This window comes from Stenella coeruleoalba (assembly GCF_951394435.1).
Source record: "Stenella coeruleoalba genome assembly, chromosome: 5".
Taxonomy (NCBI): Eukaryota; Metazoa; Chordata; class Mammalia; order Artiodactyla; family Delphinidae; genus Stenella; species Stenella coeruleoalba.
The window spans coordinates 89,784,998-89,801,446 of record NC_137150.1 but is presented as its reverse complement, the minus strand read 5'-3'; the positions used below and the strand labels follow the sequence as shown (position 1 = coordinate 89,801,446).

Here is a 16,449-nt window from a genome sequence, read left to right as displayed (position 1 = left end):
AACACTAGCAAACCAAATCCAATAACACATTAAAAGGATCATACACCCTGATCAAGTGGTGTTTATTCCAGGGATGCAAGGATTCTTCAATATATGCAAATCAATCAACATGATACATCACATTAAGAAACTGAAGAATAAAAACCATATGATCATCTCAATAGATGCAGAAAAAGCTTTTGACAAAGTTCAACCCCATTTATGATAAAAACTCTCCACAAAGTGTGCTTAAAGGGAACCTACCTCAACATAATAAAAGCCATATACAACAAACCCACAGCGAACATCATACTCAATGGTGAAAAAAGCTGAAAGCATTTCCTCTAAGATCAGGAACAAGACAAGGATGCCCACTCTCGCCACTATTATTCAACGTAGTTTTGAAAGTCCTAGCCATGGCAATCAGAGAAGAAATAAAAGGAATCCAAATTGAAAAAGAAGAAGTAAAACTGTCACTGTTTGCAGATGACATGATACTATACATAGAAAATCCTAAAGATGCTACCATAAAACTATTAGAGCTCATCGATGAATTGGGTAAAGCTGCAGGATACAAAATTAATACACAGAAATCTCTTGCATTCCTATACACTAACGGTGAAAGATCAGAAAGAGAGATTAAGGAAACAATCCCATTTACCATTGCATCAAAAAGAATACAATACCTAGGAATAAACCTACCTAAGGAGGCAAAAGACCTGTACTCATAAAACTATAAAACACTGATGAAAGAAATCAAAGATGATACATATGGAGAGATATACGATGTTCTTGGATTGGAAGAATCAGTATTGTGAAAATGACTATACTACCCAAAGCAATCTACAGATTCAACGCAGTCCCTTTCAAATTATCAAGGGCATTTTTCACAGAACTAGAACAAAAAAATTTTTACACTTTGTATGGAAACACAAAAGACCCCGAAGAGCAAAAGCAATCTTAGAAAGAAAAATAGAGCTGGAGGAATCAGGCTCCGTGACTTCAGACAATACTACAAAGCTACAGTAATCAAGACAGTATGGTACTGGCACAAAAAACAGGAATATAGATCAACGGAACAGGATAGAAAGTCTAGAGATAAACCCACACACCTATGGCCACCTAATCTATGACAAAGGAGGCAAGAATATACAGTGGAGAAAAGACAGTCTTTTCAATAAATGGTGCTGGGAAAACTGGACAGCTACATGTAAAAAATGAAATTAGAACACTTCTTAACACCATACACAAAAATAAACTCAAAATGGATTAGAGACCTAAATGTAAGGCTGGATACTGTAAAACTCTAAGAGGAAAATATAGGCAGAACACTCTATGACATAAATCACAGCAAGATCTTTTTTGACCTACCTCCTAGAGTAAGAAAATAAAAACAAAAATAAACAAATGGGACCTAATGAAACGTCAAAGCTTTTGCACAGCAAAGGAAACCATAAACAAAACGAAAAGACAACCCTCAGAATAGGAGAAAATATTTGCAAATGAAGCAACTGACAAGGGATTAATCTCCAAAATATACAAACAGCTCATGTAGCTCAATATCAAAAAAACAAACAACCCAATCAAAAAATGGGCAGAAGACCTAAATAGACGTTTCTCCAAAGAAGACATACAGATGGCCAAAAAACACATGAAAAGATGCTCAACATCACTAATTATTAGAGAAGTGCAAATCAAAACTACAGTGAGGTATTACCTCACACCAGTCAGAATGGACATCATCAAAAAATCTACAAACAATAAATTCTGGAGAGAGTGTGGAGAGAAGGGAACCCTCCTATACTGTTGGCTGGAATGTAAATTGGTACAGTTACTATGGAGAACAGTATGGTGGTTCCTTAAAAAGCTAAAACTAGAGCTTCCGTATGACCCAGAATCCCACTCCTAGGCATATATCTGGAGAAAACCTTAATTTGAAAGGGTGCACACACCCCAATGTTCCTTGCAGCATTATTTACAATAGCCAAGACATGGAAGCAACCTAAATGTCAGTCATCAGAGGAATGGATAAAGAAGATGTGGTACATATATACAATGGAACATTACTCAGCCATAAAAAGGAACAAAATTGGGTCATTTGTAGAGGCATGGATGGACCTAGAGAGTGGCAGACAGAGTGAAGTGAGTCAGAAAGAGAAAAACAAATATCATATAATATCGCTTATATGTGGAATCTAGAAAAATGGTAGAGATGAACTTATTTACAAGGCAGAAATAGAGTCACAGACGTAGAGAACAAACGTATGGTTACCAAGGGGGTTAGGAGGGGTGGGATGAATTGGGAGACTGGGACTGACATATATACACTGCTATATATAAAATGGATAACTAATGAGAACCTACTGTATAGCACAGGGAACTCTACTCAGTGCTCTGTGGTGACCTAAATGGGAAGGAAATCTAAAGAAGAGTGGATATATGTATATGTATGACTGATTCACTTTGCTGTACAGCAAGAAACTAACACAACATTGTAAGGCAATTATACTCCAGTAAAAATTAATAAAAGAAATTTAAAAAAAGAAGTATGTAAGACAGTGGTTCTCAAAATGTGGTTCTTAGACAGGCAGCATCAGCATCAGCATCACCTGGGAGCTTGTGAAAATGTAAGGCTCCATCCCAGAGCTACTCAGAAAGTAGAATCTCTGGGAGTAGGGCCACTAAAATAAGATAGGGGAACTCTGCTAATCTTTGGGGAACTGGAAAGATTTTAGTAAAACATGAAACAATATAAATGCAGATTCCATACACTCAACTAACGTTCATATTTTTGGGGATGGGGCAGTGGGGCATAGAGGTGTAGACAAAACTGATCTGTTTACATGTTAAATCTTAAGCATACATGCAGAGCCACACCTTTGAGAAACAGCTCAGTCTATCCTGTGTTTGCACTAGTGATGGTCTACTTAACCAGAGCAAATGATTGAAATGCCAGTGACTTAGTGCCCATGGGAGAAGAGACAAGTTTATAATGTTTTTATAATAACCTAATCAGTACTATTAATATAGGTGATCAATAAATACTTGTTGAATTGTGGTGGACTGAACACTCATAGGCAAAAAGCTTTAAGAGTAGGTACTAGAAAAAGGATTTAAGTTACTAAATATTATTAAGAAAGCATTCGAAAGGAATTTGAATATAAACAGACTCAAAAATAGTTTTAAAATAAATTAAGAGGATTTTAATCTCAGTAATTTAGAAGGCACTCAACAATTTCCTGTCATTTCTTTGCCTAGTATGTATCCTCTTAATTCTTTTATTGCCAATTACTAAGGATATGATTATATACTGTGAGAACATTCTGTGAGAATATTCTTTGAAAATATTCTGTGTCATGATCCCAATCCTCCCTCCCTTCCTCTCTGCCTCTCTCTCTCCCTCCTCCCCTCTCTCTCCTCACTTTCTTTCTTTCCAATGTGTCCTATCTTTATTTGGCCAGTCTAAAACTGAAGGTTTTGAGTTCCTTGTTGATTATAGACTAACTTTACTCTGTCAGAAATGATCTTTACCATCCTTGAGCTATCCCACAAACTGGCAACAAAATGAAGTACTATCCCACCAGCCAAAGGCTTTTTGGCACTGATCCAGCTCTCCTTAGCAAGAGGAATGGGAGAGGTAAGAGAGGGTTCCTTAGGATAATATAATGACAATAAGGAAGAAAGGAAAGAAAAAAATTCAACAGACATGACAGCCTCAGAGGCAACCCCCTGAGGAAGGCCTTCAGCTTGATCTTATGACAGCAGAAGGTCTCTACTTCACAGTTGGCAAGAAATGTGTGAAGAGGCTGCTTTCTAGTTTGTTTCTCTAATTTACACAAACAATAATGCTGCTTTGAACTTTAAATGGTTCTCAGAAAAAAAAAAAAAGCTATAATTTCTAAAAGTTACAAGCAATATGCTGACAGGTGATTTTTGGTCAAATATTTAATGAACACTTACTAAGGCACCAGGCACTGCATAATAAACTGGAGATACAAAAAATGTGCAAAATTGGTTTCTGCCCTCACAGAGTTTTCCTTCTGATTAGTAGGTTTTCTTCCTTTTTTCCCCCTGACGAGCAGTTTTGAGTTATAGGTCTTTGAAGCTAATTTTTTTTTTTTTTTTTTTTTCCCGGTATGCGGGCCTTTCACTGTTGTGGCCTCTCCCGTTGCGGAGCACAGGGTCCGGACGCGCAGGCTCAGCAGCCATGGCTCACGGGCCCAGCCGCTCCGCGGCATGTGGGATCTTCCCGGACCGGGGCACGAACCGTGTACCCTGCATCGGCAGGTGGACTCTCAACCACTGCACCACCAGGGAAGCCCTGAAGCTAAATATTGATGCACTAGGACCAGGTATCTGTAGATAAGCTATTAACTAATAACTAATAAACAGTAACTAAGAAGACAAGATGAGGAAGATACCCGAGTAAAATAAGTGAGATGAACAACTGGGACTATGTGAGGACTTAAAATTTTCTGAGCCTGAATGGAAAGATCTATTACACAAAGTATAAAGTCTAAACTTAAAACGCCCAAAATGATCTGGACCTGGTCTATCTTCCCAGTTAATCTTAAGCCACCCTCCCGCTCACTTAGGAGATACGGCCACTGTGGTTTTCTCTCAGTTCCTTGGTCATGCTAAGCTCCTTCCTGCCTCAGAGTTTTTGTACATCCAGCACCATCAGGTTCTTGCCCAGTGCCTGCTACATAACAGATGCTCAATGAACACATGAATGACTACATTTTTACCTTAACTTTAAAAATTTATCACATTTAGAAAGATACCTTTTAAATTGATTTGTTTTATAGTGGTCTTTTTCCTTCTATAAATAGCAGTCATCTTTTTAATACATATGGTTTAAAATATTTCTACTGCTAATAAAATACATGTTAAAAACTTTGAAGATATAAAGATGTATAGAAGAGAAAATAATCATCCATAATCCCTCTACCCATATATAACTAATGTTAATATATTAATATTTTTTCTGCATATTTTATATAGTTGAGTTTATGCATATAGTATAAGTTGTCATCCTCATGTCACTAACATTTCTTTTTTTTTTTTTGCGGTACGTGGGCCTCTCACTATTGTGGCCTCTTCCGTTGCGGAGCACAGGCTCCGGATGCGCAGGCTCAGCGGCCATGGCTCACGGGCCTAGCCGCTCCACGGCATGTGGGATCTTCCCGGACCAGGGCACGAACCCGTGTCCCCTGCATCGGCAGGTGGACTCTCAACCACTGCGCCACCAGGGAAGCCCTTCTTTGTAAACAATTTTTAATGGGTATATGATATTCTACTATCTGATATAGTCTAATTTATTTAATGGTTATTTTCATCATTCACTATAAAATAATGCAGTGATTAATATCTTTGCAGCATATAGTACCTTAATAAATTACTTTAAGCTGCAATATAGAATATACTTTCTGTGGATTCAAAAAAATCACCTGAAAAATTTAATTGGTTTATGACAGTAAAATATACTACAAAGTTTTTTTCCCTGCCATTTTAATTTCAAATCATATGTACACTTCCTAAAACACCAGGGTCAATCCATATCTGGTTCTGAGGAAAAGTTCTTTTGCTCCACCATTTTCCTAGTCTAGTCTGTTGTAGAGACGTGAACATTTAATTTCACACTATGGATAGAATGTTAAGTATGCGGATAGGCCCAGATGCTGCCAAACAATTTAAATAATGTTGGTATGTATAAGTATTTTTTAAGTTCCTGCAGGGTGGTCTTCATCCTAATTTTAGAAGCATAAAGGAGTTCCTGAGAAATGAATGGTGTTCTTATGAAGCGGAATGTATTAATCCTAAATTCTATTGCTCTCTTCTAAATTCTTTATTATTTATGGCCTATTTAAGATCATGAATGGTTGTTAATAAAATGTTAACCCATATAACTAGTGGTCTACTACTTCCTGTCTACATTTGAAGAACCTCTGCTAAAATTCAGACCTCAATCATTACAGAACATGAGTATTAACTTAACTAAAGGTCTAAACAACTGATACTGATTAAGGGAAATGAATCCAATGGTGAAAATGAACAAAAAGTTCCGCAACACACATACCACAAATTCTTCATCCACTTTATTTAATGTTAATTCTGCATCATCTTCTGCAACAGTTTCTTCTTCTAATTCTTCCACTGGGTATGTTGGTCTAAAATAATAAAGCTTAACATGAGATGAGAGTAAAAAACAAAACATTTCAGCAGAGCAAAAAGGCATAATGTGAATATTAAGGATCCCCCCGCTACACCAGTTCTGGTCCTTTTTCACCTGCCCCCTTTTCCAGAATCACTGTTAAATGTTTCACGTATCCTTCCTGAAACCTTCTATGTAAAGAAGCAAAAATGTTTACCTCCAAATTTGAAGAATCAAGTACATAAATGGGATGATACCACGCATACTGTTAGCCAACCTACTTTCTTTACTTACTAATATACCACACTTAAGTATATATACAGTTGACTCCTGAACAACATGGGTTTGAATTGCATGGGTCTATTTACACAGAGATTTTTTTCAATGGTAAATACTACCCTGCTACACGTTTTGTGGTAGATTGAATCTGCAGATGCAGAACTGCGGATTTGGAGGGATGACTTATAAGGAAGGCCTACTACAAGTTATATATGGATTTTCCACAGCCTTAAGCTCTGCATCGTTCAAAGGTCAAGTGTACAACTTCTCCTCACCGCCCCCAACATACCTGTACTGTATTCCACTGAACCATAAGTCATATGACTAGCAATCTCTGGCTGAAAATTGACGTTGTTTCTAGTTTCTTTACTAGACAATACTGAAAAGATCATCCTTATACATTTATCGTTTATGTATATCATTTAAAATAAATTTGTACAAGTATAAGGGCTGGGTCGACAACTTTGTACATTTTATTGTTTTGCTCGGTATTGCTAAAACCAGCTTCCAAAACGTTACCCTAATTTACACTCGCACAACAGGGACTCTGTTTCCATATATTCGCCAATATGGTAAACATCTGCCAATATGGTAAACAAACTTTAATCCTTTCCAATCATCTAAGTGAAAAAACCTCACTCTTGTTTTAACTGCATTTCTTTCACATGAGAGCGGTTGAATACCTCTTCATATTTCAATTGGTTATGTGTGTTTTTCAGTGAAATGCATATTTATGCCCCCTGCCCTTGTGTGTATATTAAGAAAATTAATGCTTTGCTTAACTGTGTTAAGAATATTTTTCCTATTTATTTCTTATACTCTTAGCTATTCAGGACTGTTACAATTCTTATTACATAGACTTAGCAACATTTTCTTGCATGGGTCCTAGCTTTAACATCATATACATAAGGCTTTTCCATCACATGACACATCCCACATTCCTTTGGTCTTTCAGCACTCCTATAGTTTCATTTTTCACATTTACGTCTTTGATCAATCTGAAATTTATTTAAAAAAATTTTAATGTATCTATTTATTCATTTATTTTTGGCTGCATTGGGTCTTCGTTGTTGCGCGCAGGTTTTCTCTAGTTGTGGTGAGCAGGGGTACTCTTTGTTGCAGTGCGCAGACTTCTCATTGCAGTGGTTTCTCTTCTTGCAGAGCACAGGCTCGAGGCGTGTGGGCTTCAGTAGTTGTGGCTTGTGGGCTGTAGAGCGCAGGCTCAGTAGTTGTGGCACACGGGCTTAGTTGTTCCGTGGCATGTGGGATCTTCCTGGACCAGGGCTCAAACCTGTGTCCCCTGCACTGGCAGGTAGATTCTTAACCACTGCGCCACCAGGGAAGTCCTGAAATTTATTTTGATAAAGGTAATAAGAAGGACTCCAGCTTTGTTCTTATTTCCAAAATCTAAACAGTGGTCCTAACACTAAGTATTGAGCACTCTTTTCTCCATCAAGATTAATGACACACATTTCCCATACTGAAAATACTCAAAAGTATTTGGGGACTTCCCTGGTGGTCCAGTGCTAAAGAATCTGCCTTCCAATGCAGGGGATGGGGGTTCTATCCCTGGTCAGGGAACTAAGATCCCAAATGCCACAGGGCAACTAAGCCTGTGTGCCACAACTGCTGAGCTCGCGTGCCTTAACTAGAGCCCGTGGGCTGGAAACTACAGAGCTCACGCGCTCTGGACCCTGTGTGCCACAACTACAGAGCCCACACGCCCTGGAACCTGTGCGCCACAACTAGTGAAGAGAAAAAACCCGCACACCACAACTAAAGAGAAGCCTGCATGCCACAAAGAAAGATCCTGCATGCCTCAATGAAGATCCCGTGTGCTGCAACTAAGACCCAATGAAGCAAAAATAAATAAAATTAAAAAAATAAATAAATCTTTAAAAAAAAAGTATTTGCATTTATTTCTGGAAAGTTATTTTAAAAATCCATACCTCAGGTTAACAAAATACAAAAATCAACATTTAATATTAAGGAAGTAAAGTACTACAAACCAAATCAATCTTCTTAAAGAATAATTTCCTTTTTTTTTTACTAGTTTGTTTTAGCATATTTAGATATATAAAATAAGAATCTATAAACACGTAACTTCTACGTCACTTACATATCACATAGTTGATATATTCTCTAATTCCTATTTTCAATGTTTCCCCCTACTTTCCCCCCATGTATATACGGTCCCTATAAATTATACAAATCACAATCCATGGCCAAGAATAAGATATGCTAAGAAACAAAGGAAGTACCAAATTATCTATTTAATTTGGTACTTTGTTTCTTAGCATATCTTATTCTTGGTCACGCATTGTGATTTGTATAATTTATAGGAACCGTATATACATGGGGGGAAAGATACCAATTGGTTATCTTAGTGGTTAAGATACGAATAATTTCTGGTGAATTTAGAATTCATTAGGCAATAAATTTAATAATTTTTAAAAAATGCCAAATGCAGGATATCTCATAACATTTCATGGAATCTAATAAAGAAGTAATGTAGATTATGTACTCATTCTTCACACTGCACTAAGTGGTACTGTTTGGGTTGGAGCGTATGAAATTACCACTTTTTTTAGTTCAAAAATAGATGAATATCGGTAATTTCATATGGTTCAACCTGATGATAACCTAAGCCAAGTACGTTTTTAAAAGTATTCACTAATAGAGAGTAGATAACTTTCCTGAGAGAATGTAACTGAATATACATTAAAATATACAAACAATATATACACCTTTCCAAGAAGGTAGTTCTAATCCAAATTCACTGCTTGCTCATGTTTTTAACCTGAATAATGCCTTCCACAGTCTCTAACCCATCAATAATCCCAATCTCCAAAGGACCAACTTTATATATTTTCTAATTATAACCTATACAAATTGATAGTTTCTTAATATTTTATTCCCTTATCCATGTGGTCAACATTTATTGAGCATCTATGATATATCAAATGCTATGTTAACTGCCATAGAGTACATACAAAGATTTCATAATTTCTAGCAAGAAAGCCAGACCTGTAAACAAATGACTTTAATACCATGGTATAGATACAACAATAGAAATATAAACAAATCACAGGTCAGAGAAAGAAGCAATGAACAATGTCTAACAGAGTGTCAGGTGGCTTCTTCAGTATTATTCTTGCCCAGTCACTATAAACAAAGGAGAAAATCCCACTTAAAATACTATATTAATTTCCATTTTTTTCCTTAAATCTGTAGCTATCATTTACCCCCATGTATATACTATCTTTGGTTGTATAAATAAATATATGCAAAGAAACTTTTAAAAAATGTCCTAAATTGACCAGGATATACAGTTACAGTTAAATCCTTAATAATTATATATCTGAACTGGGAAGGGGCACAATATCAAAACTGGTTTTGAAGATACCAGATATTCCAATTTTGTCTATACTAAGTTTTCTAATTAAGTGTGGCATTTTCAGTTTAGAACAGTCAAGAAGAAATACTTCCTATCAGTTCAACTAAACAGCTCTGAACCCTTAGAACAAAAAGCTCCGCACATAAAATTACTGTTGCCAGGTGGGGTAATTTTTACCTTTTCCAAGTGAAACCAATATATTTTAATGCTTCTTCGGCTAAACAGTCAAGAACATAGCATACATGTGCTCCATAACCCGATTTTAATTTTGAAGGAGCAAAATCTGCAGTTCTCCCCTGAAATACAAAAGATAAACAGGGTATAACTTGTTATTTATATTGCAAATGTCAAAATATTTTAAGCAAAGTACTGCTGAATAAATGTATCACTTCTCTATTCTTCAAATATGATTTAAAATAACTAATTACATTGCTTCTTAGAAATCCATCTCTTTAGTCTTTTTTTTTAATCCATTGGTACAGAAATACTAAAGGAAAATGAATATGCTTTACTGTCAAAAGTATCAAATTAAAAGGCAATAACCTCATGACAGCAGAAAAAATCATCGATCTTGTTAGGGTGAAAATTCAGTATAACCACTAGGTTGGTATCATATCATTAAACAACCATGCGAAGGATGAAGTGATTCACTTGTCAAAAATCAATAACATGTGTGCCAAAAATTCTTACTGCTTGTCCCCAGGAAAAGTCAGAAAAGTACAACTGTTATCATGGTCTATTAAATCAAAGTTCCCTTTCAAAATACAGTGTTCCAGCTTCCCAGTTTTTAGTCATTTTTTAGAAGGAGAACTAAGTATCCATAAATTTATCTCAGAGACATATCAAGATTAAGAAAAATATTATTACTTTGGGCTATAATGTGTGCACACTAAACATGTTTAGAAGTGGCATTAATGTTATAATATCAACCATTCTGAGACGATTTTACCTGAAAAATAAATCTAGATATAATTATATATATACATATATACACATATATATGCATGTGTATATAGTTATTCAAAGAGAATTCTTCTAAAAGGCTAGCATTTATGTGGCTGTATTACCAATATTAAAAATGTCCTAACTTGAGAACATGCAGAAAGAAGAGAGTTGTTTACACTTACGAATGATCGAAGTTCAGATAATATGTTAGAGATTGTTGCATTAGGGTCATCATATTCTTGAGGCTGCTCAAAGGGGTGTCCTGCTTTATTAATCAACCAAGCAGCAAGAGTGAAAAACATGTAGAACTGTTCCCCAGGATTGGTAGGCAGTGCAAAATAGTGTCTGTTTCAAAAGAAGGGGAAAGGGTAGAATATGAAATATTTCAAACAAGTCCATAGTAGCTAAAGGAGCTAAATCCAAAATTGCCAAAGGATTTTTTTTTCCAAATGGCTTTAACAACAAAACACATTGATAATTCACTCTTTGAAGTTTCTAGTAAACCACAACACTCACATTAAAGTTTTTAATCAACAGGATAAGGGCAATTACTACTGGTCACAAAATATTAGATCAAAGACTTTACATCCAGAAAGTGCAGGTCATGTTAAAAAACCGAGCATGTAGAACTTTGGCCAAAATCATTTATGTGTCAGGAATAATTAATAAGAGAGTACTTCCAGAAAATGGTCATTTGGAATTAAGAGATGCTCAGAGTTTAAAAAAAGACCTTAATGATTATTCACTATGCATTTTTACATTTTTTACAATGTCACTGTTATCTTTGCTCACTGATTCTAACCTATCCTCTAGGTTAAACAGTTGTTCTCATCTTGGCTGCATATTGAATCACTTGAGGATCTTGTCAAACTATTGCTACCTTACTAAACATTGCTTCTTCCCTCGCAGATTAAATCAGAACTTCTGGGAGTGAAGCTCCAGTATGGGCATGTTTCAAAAGCTTCCTAGGTGGTTCTAAGGTGCAGCCAGGAGTAAGAACCACTGTGTTTTATCACATCCCCAGTCTAACAAACATTTGTTAACTTTAGGTTAAATCCCCAGACTACTAAAAATAGCCCTATGAGGGTCAACATGATTTGTACCTAAACATATCAGGAATAAAACCTGCTAGCAACAGCATTCGTCAGTTTGATCAAAGATCTTATTTTGCTTTTATGTGTAGCCATCACTATTGTGTTTACATTTGGATTTATAGATATTATAACTATTTTTCATAAGAATCAGCAGTCTACTCCTTCCTGTTTCCAAAACTTTTTCCTGCAGGGTAAGTGTAAATGTTCTCAAAGATAACAGAAAGCTGGAAAGAAAAAAGGGCCATGAAGTCCTTCCAGGTAGGTATCAATATATGTTCACCCACTACTAACAACCCATCTTTTCCGTATCAACTGCTAACAACTCCAAGACAGAGGAATGGATACTGTTAAATACTGTAGACCTAGGACAGTGGCTCTCAAACTTTAGCAGGCATCAGAATCACCTGGAAGGCTTGTTAAAACAGACTTCTGGGCCCCGGCCCCACCCCTAGGATTTCTGATACACTAGACCAGGGAAAGGGCCTGTGGGACTGCACTTCTAATAAGTTCCCAGGTGATACTGATTCTGCTGGTCTGTTGACTGCACTTTGAGAACCATTAAACTAGGATATTTCCATGCAAATCCATGACTCAAAGTACCCTGCTAACCTGCTGAGGAAATAGTATACAGATTATATCTATAGAACCTTAAGGCCTTTCTTTTAGTTTGAAAAATATACTTGGAGAAAAAAACCACATTTTTATTAACATAGAAGATGTTGGTTGTTTATATTATCCTATTCATTTAAGTAAAAACTTCCAATCCTACAATTTCTATCATGAATCAAGCAACAATGATTCTTCCTCTAACTTTTCTCCTATTATGGACTGGCTTAGCAATATGGGCAGTTTACATGAAGCCTACATATCTTCTAATGTGAGTTACTGGAAGAGAGCAAGAAATGAGATTCAAACTGTCAAGGGAAATTATTTGAGACTAGCTGTAGCCTTTAAGAGAAAGTACTACAAATTCTTGATCTAAAATAAACACAAAAAATTAAGTAAGTACTAATGTGAAGGAAAGCTATAAAACTTATTTATGAGGCTATCACTAAGCTACACTGACTGGAAGAGAAAGTGCTGGCTGTCCACTACCCTCAGTAACTAATGCCAGTGGCTTCAGGATGATGGACTTATTCCCCACCAGAACAGGGCAGGCCTTTGGGTTCTATGAGAGAGAGACAATTCCAATAATTGTCATTTCATTTGTCTTTTTCACTTCTCAGTTTCCGAGAATACTGTTACTGCAAAGGCGGAAGTCTTTTAAACCATAGCAATTAGTGAACAAGTTTACTAACTGCATACAAAGTGCTCAGCAAGGTCCAGGTACCCACAGTTACAAGTTGTAGGGACAGGCTCTCAAAGAGAAAAACAAAAACTAGAGATAGATCTAAATTGATAATGGCATTCATCTTTCGGGATGAGATTATGAGTGACTGCAGTACTATTTTTACACATTTTCTTGTGTTTTCTGAGTTTTCTATGAGGTTGTTTTATTACGTTTATAATCCGAAAAAAAAAACTGTGTTTTATGGAGCTGCGTGTGTGCTCTAGGCAAGCTGTCTTCCAATCCTATCTGTAGTTCCAAAACTTTACTCTTCCTACAAAAATACGAAGCCTAAGCTCCGTGAGTAGTCCGGCCCTCCGTCGCCAAGTTTGGGGTGAAGTGCCCTTTCCTGCGAAGGAAGACAGAGGCAAGTGTTCGCTAACCCGCGCTTGGCGTTCCCCCGAAGGCCGGAGGAAGGCATCTCCCCAGAGCCCAGCCCGTATCCAGGCGCTCGGGGGACGAGGGCACCCACCTGGACGGGGGCTTCAGGTTGTTTTTCCGGAGGAGATCCTCCTCATAGCGGAGCAACTTCAGCTTCTCCACCAGGTCCTCCATCACCACGAACATGTGGTAGGCCGCGCCGGGGCCCCGTTCCACGACCGCCTCCCCTGCCCCTTCGCCACGGGACCGAGAAACCCCATCCTCCAAACCCGACGGCGTGACCACTGCCGCTGCCATCGCGGAACAGACAGAAAGAGTCCAGCGTCAGCCCCGGCCCACAGACCTCCGCGGCCTGCGCTGGCTCAGCCAAGACCTCCGCGGCCGGTTACCAGGCGACCGCCGGGCAACCCATCACCAGGGAAACTAGACTCCGCCTCCTTCCCACCTTGTCTCTTCTAAATTCCCTCCAACCAGGGAGGGCTCCATGGATGACGTCACGTGTGCCCCCGCCCCTTCCCCGCCTCTAGGGAGACGGTGGCTGTGAGACAGCCCCGCCCCGTGGGGGCGTGGCGTTCTCCTACTCACGTTAGGCCACGCTTCCTCCCGCTGAAATTTAAACACCGAGGAGGGTCTGCGGGCGTTTCCGCTGTGCTCTCTTGGTGGTCCTTAGCAGTCTTTAGGGGGCTTGGGCCGTTGGTTGCCAAGGGCCCCTGAGTCGGAGTGTGAGTCAGCTGGTAGCAGTTAAAAAGAGTAAAGGAAGACGTGCTGCAGTACTGAAGGCTACGCTAACCTGCTGGTATCTTTTTTACTTTTCTTTTCAAAACTGAAAGTTTTTCACAGTTGTAAAGATAGTCGATATCATAGGTTTCCCCTTACCTCAGGAGCTTTCCAACGAGAGTTTTCATTAATCTTTCTCTCATTCGGGAATGCTGTGTTTAACAATATATTGTAAGATTTGAAGTATTATAATTCTCCGCTGTTACTCCAGGGCTGGGAAAAGTTGTTGGTTGGGAGGGGGTGGGGAAGAAGAAAGGCTGAGGATAAGCAGAAAGGAGGCATGAGGAACGATTTGTTCTACCTCAGAAATAAGAACTCTAAACTCACATCCTGCTGCTTAATCTGTTGCAAGCCCATTACACGTAGTGTAAAGTTTGGGGGTTCCTTGTTCAACAAAATAAAGGAGATAATCTTGAAAGGAATTTCCCTGCGCTATAACTCTTAAGTGTGGCTAAAGACAGAGTGTTAACTACTGTACTGCGCAGCTGTTGACCTGGAAAATACAAGAAAGGGCATAATTGACCACAGCTTTACAGTTGTCAAAAAGAGTTTGTGTATCAAGCAGATTTCCTACCAGCTACATAAAAAATGAGGTAAGTGGTGGATGCTGGAGGTTTCCTGGGAGAAGAAAATGTATGGCAAGAGGTTGAATGTATGTTTGTATTTATGTGATTTTTGATCTCTGATCTCCTGTATCTGCTACTAGAGAACATAGAAGAGGCCCATTTTTTGACAGAACTGAAGTTTAAAATTTATTTGTAGTATCTTTTTGTTAGAAAAATGGGCAGAAGAACACTTCTCATTTTAATATCAGTCTAGACCTAACTTGCTTTTGATACCAATAAAGGATCAAAATGAAAAACCAGAAAGGCAAATACCTTTTTCTATTTACCAAAGAAAAGGAATATGTAAAATGACTGATTTATGTAGAAAATAACCCAAAGGGGAAGACCACTGAAAATTTTTTTAGATAAATGACATCATTTGCCTACTGCAGGTCATTAACAGCTGCTTTTAATAAAAACGAGTGGAAAATTTGGATTTGATTCTGCACCACTGCCGAACTGTTGTTTTTCTTTGCCTCCGTAGAACAGTGTTTCTCCCCCATACATACCAACAACAACCACCATACCTGTGGGTAAAGGGTACTGTGGTATGTCTATATAACTTTCAGAGAACAAGATAGATGCATAGCTTTTTAGGACTGAAAAAAAAAAGTATAAGCTCAGTTATATGCTTTGAGGTCCTTGATTAATCCACAAGTAACCTGTGGCTTTTTAGATGACTCTCAGAACAGTGTCAGACTTTACAGGTAAATTGATTATAACCAAGGAGATGTTCACTTGAAATCAGGCTGCCTACATAAGATATTCTGACATTTTCAGAAAGTTATATATAACACTCAGAATGAAATAGTCAAACATTGTTTTTTGGCTGATGAGAAATCCTCCAACAACATATGTATTTTGATTGGGGGGAGAAAAAACCTTTCCCAGAATCTACCCATTTCCTTCCCAGGTACAATACTGATGCAGCCTGGCTTGAAACCAGTATGAATAATTATTTTCCCCTTTAACTGTGTGAAGAAGAAAAGATGAAATTAAAATATAAACTGTCCCCCAGTAACTGGCACAGAAGAAAATGAAAGAAACAAAGGAAAAACCAACTGTTCAACACTGCATATTTTCTCACAGAAAGAAAAGATGGGAAAGAACACTGAAATGTCATTTTATTTTTATAAGACCTAGGGATTATTTTTGCTGAAGTTTTGTTTACCCATAACAGTTTAACACTTCAAGAGGTCTTTTGCCTGATGGAGGTAGTTTCCTTCACATGTGTGAGAGTACACGCTCAAATCCTCTTCCAGCTTCCTCAGCCACCCAGGAGTTTTGGGGTACAGTTGTGTTAGTATTTTGGCAGGACTTGCTCACTGGTTGACTAAGGAGTTAAATAAGAGCTTGAAGAGAATGGAATGTTGAGGCATGTGTATGCTTTCAAGAATCTTAAAGATTTATCCCTGGCTCTATGTGTTGACCACAATTGATAGCTGGGCTTCTAACTGTTTTATCTCTTGCAAACTATCTGTGAAATGATAGGAGGTAGTTTTTAGGGCCCT

The 16,449-nt window shown here is 37.8% G+C and overlaps 2 protein-coding genes across 6 annotated transcripts in view; one reads left to right on the top strand and one right to left on the bottom strand.

The window, feature by feature from the left end:
* The window catches only part of IFT57 (intraflagellar transport 57), a 60,561-nt gene extending 46,579 nt beyond the window's left edge, over positions 1–13,982 (bottom strand). The window contains exons 1-4 of the mRNA XM_079923290.1: positions 13,648–13,982; positions 10,937–11,099; positions 9,987–10,105; positions 6,059–6,149 (exon numbers count right to left, since the gene is read on the bottom strand). Coding sequence (XP_079779416.1) covers positions 6,059–6,149; positions 9,987–10,105; positions 10,937–11,099; positions 13,648–13,853 — 579 coding nt within the window. The 5' untranslated portion in view covers positions 13,854–13,982. The remainder of the gene's footprint in view (positions 1–6,058; positions 6,150–9,986; positions 10,106–10,936; positions 11,100–13,647) is intronic.
* A 191-nt stretch (positions 13,983–14,173) lies between these two features.
* Positions 14,174–16,449, top strand: part of HHLA2 (HHLA2 member of B7 family) — a 160,329-nt gene continuing 158,053 nt past the window's right edge. For all 5 annotated transcript variants that reach the window (XM_079922888.1, XM_079922887.1, XM_079922882.1 and 2 more), the window contains exon 1: positions 14,174–14,352. The gene's annotated coding sequence lies outside the window, so the exon portion shown is untranslated. The remainder of the gene's footprint in view (positions 14,353–16,449) is intronic.